A 3,792-nucleotide genomic window follows, 5' to 3' on the forward strand; every position below is an offset into this window, starting at 1 on the left:
CTCTTCCTCTTCGGGCTTGGGCTTCGGTTCCGGCGACATGGTGAGTTTTTGCGTAACTGCTTTGGAAGTCGCTATCCATCTGCATCTGCCGTTCTCTCCGGCTTCCCGCCCTCACTCCCCTCGGGTAGTCTGTGCCGTCCGGTGTCCTGTCTGCTGTCGGGACTCTCGTGTTGTCTGGAGTTCCGTACGCTGCCGGAGGCGGCTCGATGGGACTTGGCCCAGCGCCGCTCCGGAGCCTTGCGCTCCCGGTGCATGCTGTTCTTGGTGGCTGAGCTTGAGGGGAACTAGGTTCCAGCTGAGTTTGTGTTAAGCGGCGTGTTGGCGTGCACAAACTGGCTTCCTGTCGCTAAATGTCACTGGTCCATTTGTTTCTCTGTCCTCAGGCTAAACGCACCAAGAAGGTCGGGATCGTCGGAAAATACGGGACCCGCTATGGTGCCTCCCTCCGGAAAATGGTGAAGAAAATTGAAATCAGCCAGCACGCTAAGTACACTTGCTCCTTCTGTGGCAAGGTAAGTCGCCTCCGGCTGGGGAGGAGGGTGCGATTGCTCGTGAGCCAAGGCTGTTGGGAAGCCGCTGGCCCAGTGTGAGATAACGAGGGTTTGGGGTTACTTTTTGTGAAGCATTCTTTGTTTACATGGAATTACTAAGGAACTTAAGGATGAATGGTTTGGAGAGGGAAAGGGCAGTATTCTGAACGACCATTCGTAGGGAGTGATAGCTGTGTTAACAAGTCTGTACCAGCCCACAAGAGGTTTGTGTAGCCTGTAAAATCCTGCTTGGGTTACTAGAACTTAACTATTTTCCATGTGGATAAGCTGGCTTTTGCATAGTTTATGCTCTGGAAGCCTCAGGGATTTATGTTTTACATATTTCATAACAAGTTTTTTTTTTTTTTTAAATACAGACCAAGATGAAGAGACGAGCCGTTGGCATCTGGCATTGTGGTTCCTGCATGAAAACAGTGGCCGGTGGGGCCTGGACCTACAAGTGAGTGTTTTTCTTTGTGGTGTAGGAAAGTCTATGGACCGCACAGCTGTTGTTCCAGGTCTGGCACATGTTGGACTAGTTTCAGTTTTATGATTGGTAAAGCAAATAGGCTTTTGGGTTTGTCAGGGCTGCAGAGTGGAACCCTGTCTCAAAAAACGAGGTTATGGTTTCTCTACATTAAAATGGAGATTCTCCTATTCCTTTGAGTTGTACAGTCAACTAGGGTCTTTGGAACTGGAAAATTATGGTTTGTCTAAGTCCATTGGCGTTTGTACCGAACTTGAACACTGCAAGTTAATGAGGTTGGTAGAAAGATTTGAGGCTATTTGGGCATATTTAGTGCTGTGACTCTGACAGAACCAGGTGAGATGCTGAGATGAAGCCTCCTGTCTGTCATTGTTTGCTTTGTTCTTAAGAGCTTTAGCATTTCCAAATTAACCAACAGCTGCTCTTGAGTGTGGCTAGTGGCTAAGAAGTTGAACGTGTGGGTTCCAGTGTTTACTGAAGTCGTGGTGTTGAAAACACTGGATGTGTTTAAGAACACCTTGAGTGCACAAGGATAGCAAAAGGGTGGAAGCAGGGGTTAGTTGTCCTGACAGGTGACTGACTACTCACACATGCAGTGTATGGGCTGACTGACTGCTTGGTTTTGGAGTGTAGGCTTAGAACTGTTGACATTGGCCTCTGCTGTCCTGTCTACAAAGGAAAGCACCTTAAGATCATGTGGAGTCTGGGTCTGCCTCCTTTTTCAATATTTGAGAAATCAGGAGTGAAAGTGCCCCAAGTCATGGTTTTTAAAGGGTGCGACATGCCAGTGTGACATCAGAGGTCTTGTTAGGTAAGATTCTCTGCAGCATGGAGGTGAAGGAGACTATGAATAATTTCTTCCAGGAGAAAATCAAGGGACCAGTGTACAGGTTTACTTGGATGTTTGTGTTAACATGCACAGTTATGTTGGAAATGGTTTCTCTTAACAGTACCACTTCTGCAGTCACAGTGAAGTCTGCCATCAGAAGACTGAAGGAACTGAAGGACCAGTAGAAGCACCTCCTGAGACTTGCCTGGTCTGCAATAAATGGGCTAATTTACACAACAGTTTTCCCTTGTTTGTGGTTAATTATAACATTTTGATGTATGTTGTATTTTAAACTTTGGAAAGAAATTTTTGTTTCAAGACATACTGTGTAACCCTGGCTGGCCTTGAGTGCCTGGTTCTCCTTCCAAGTGCAGTTGTGTGCCATTACATCTGGCTTAAGATTTTAGTTTTTCAGAAATATACTTCATAAAATGTTGCTAAGGTTGTAAAACATACTAGACAGTTATGTTTGCTTACTAGACAGACTTGGTTTGCTACACATTGTCAGCAAACTGAAACTAGAGTATTTAGTTTATACAAAGATTTGTATGAACAATAATATATAGGGAACAATAATATAGAGGTAAGTAACAGAAATGAGGGTCTTCTGACAAACTTAGAATTTTATTTATGATTAGATTTATGGCTAGACTTTCTAAAGTTAACTGCCGAATTTGCCAGTTGTGCTTTGATCAGCCATGTCTAAGCTACCAGACTCCTTGGGAGCTACCAAATTGCTTTTGGTCTTTTATGCAATCCAAGTCCATGCAGTGATTTGAAGCAGCTGATGTGATTTTCCTTAAGGTAAAGGCTGGCCTGTGGGCTCATCCCTGTCTTGCATATCAGACACTTGCCTGCTGACACTCATTCTAAGGTTTATGCTGTTCTTCTTACTGTGCTCCAGGTCTGCCTAGACACTTTCTCTCAATCCTCATGCGGGTTCAGCTCTCACTAGGCCTATAGCAGTCATAGCTTTCAATTTCAAGTAAGCAGTTCAGTTTGGGTGGGAATATGTGTTGTGGTAAGAAGTGTGGGCTTTGGGGGGATTTTTTTTCATGTGTGTCTGCATCACTATGCCTGGTGTCCAGGTCCAACCCCCCAACTGGAGTTAGAGTTGTGTGGTGCTAGAAATCAAGCCTGTATCCTCTGGGAGAACAGCCAGTGCTCTTTAACTGCTAAACAATTTCTCCAGCCCCCTAAGAAATATGTATAATTTATAAGTTACAGAGCTGTGTTTGAATTTTGGTCTTAGGCTCCAGAGCCAAGACTCATAGCTGTTTTATATTTTGTGACCATCCAGCGGATGAAGCCACAAGTGTGAAAGTGACAGAGACCAGGCTGGAAGTTAGGGTCCTGCTTTTTGGATTATATTAGGTTGACGTAGACCCCACCTGCCCTTTGCTGTGCTGAGCATTTATTTCCACTTGACATTTCACTTGTTTCCATCACAAGGTTTCTGAGCCTTTGGTGCTGTGCAAGTATTTAGAAGAGCTTATTTTTCAGTTGTTATCTCTGACTTCGGGCGATTCCTGCCAGAGAAATTTTTATGCGGCACTAGGTATGTGAGACTATGAAGGAGGTATACAAATCATTTATTGATGATTGTGGTTTTATCATTTACAAAAAACAAAAGCAAATCATGTTTATTTTCACATAAAGAATTATGTCTTAAGCCAGATGAGACAGCTCTAGGTAGAAGCCTGAGACCTACGTGGCAGTTGAGAGACTTGACTACTTCTAGATCTGAGTACGTGTGAAATCTTTGTGGTGCCACAGGAGCAGAGCAACTGTCAGAGTTGCTCTAACTTTATGATTGGCAATGTTGAGAATAGAATGCTAATGGTAAAAAAAAATGGCAGAAATGTCTGCTTGGGAAATTGTTCTAATTATACCTGAAAATTCATTTAATTTCTTAAGATGAAACTTAAGACAATACTCATCAGATT

General features: G+C 43.8%; 1 protein-coding gene across 1 annotated transcript; it reads left to right on the forward strand.

Annotated features, from left to right (window-relative positions):
- On the forward strand, positions 1-2,085 carry Rpl37a (ribosomal protein L37A). The gene is made up of 4 exons (NM_001205318.2): positions 1-40; positions 384-512; positions 908-990; positions 1,968-2,085. Exons 1-4 carry the CDS (start codon positions 38-40, stop codon positions 2,029-2,031), a joined length of 279 nt encoding a protein of 92 aa, NP_001192247.2. The 5' UTR covers positions 1-37; the 3' UTR covers positions 2,032-2,085.
- Positions 2,086-3,792: the final 1,707 nt, after the last annotated feature.

Source organism: Rattus norvegicus, chromosome 9, assembly GCF_021556685.1.
Source record: "Rattus norvegicus strain SHRSP/BbbUtx chromosome 9, alternate assembly SHRSP_T2T, whole genome shotgun sequence".
NCBI classification, from domain to species: domain Eukaryota; kingdom Metazoa; phylum Chordata; class Mammalia; order Rodentia; family Muridae; genus Rattus; species Rattus norvegicus.

Excerpts from the sequence above, each read along its gene's own strand:
- Rpl37a (NM_001205318.2), top strand. Across the intron at positions 513-907 it reads CTTGCTCCTTCTGTGGCAAG|ACCAAGATGAAGAGACGAGC; the intron begins GTAAGTCGCCTC and ends TTTTAAATACAG. Across the intron at positions 991-1,967 it reads GGTGGGGCCTGGACCTACAA|TACCACTTCTGCAGTCACAG; the intron begins GTGAGTGTTTTT and ends TTCTCTTAACAG.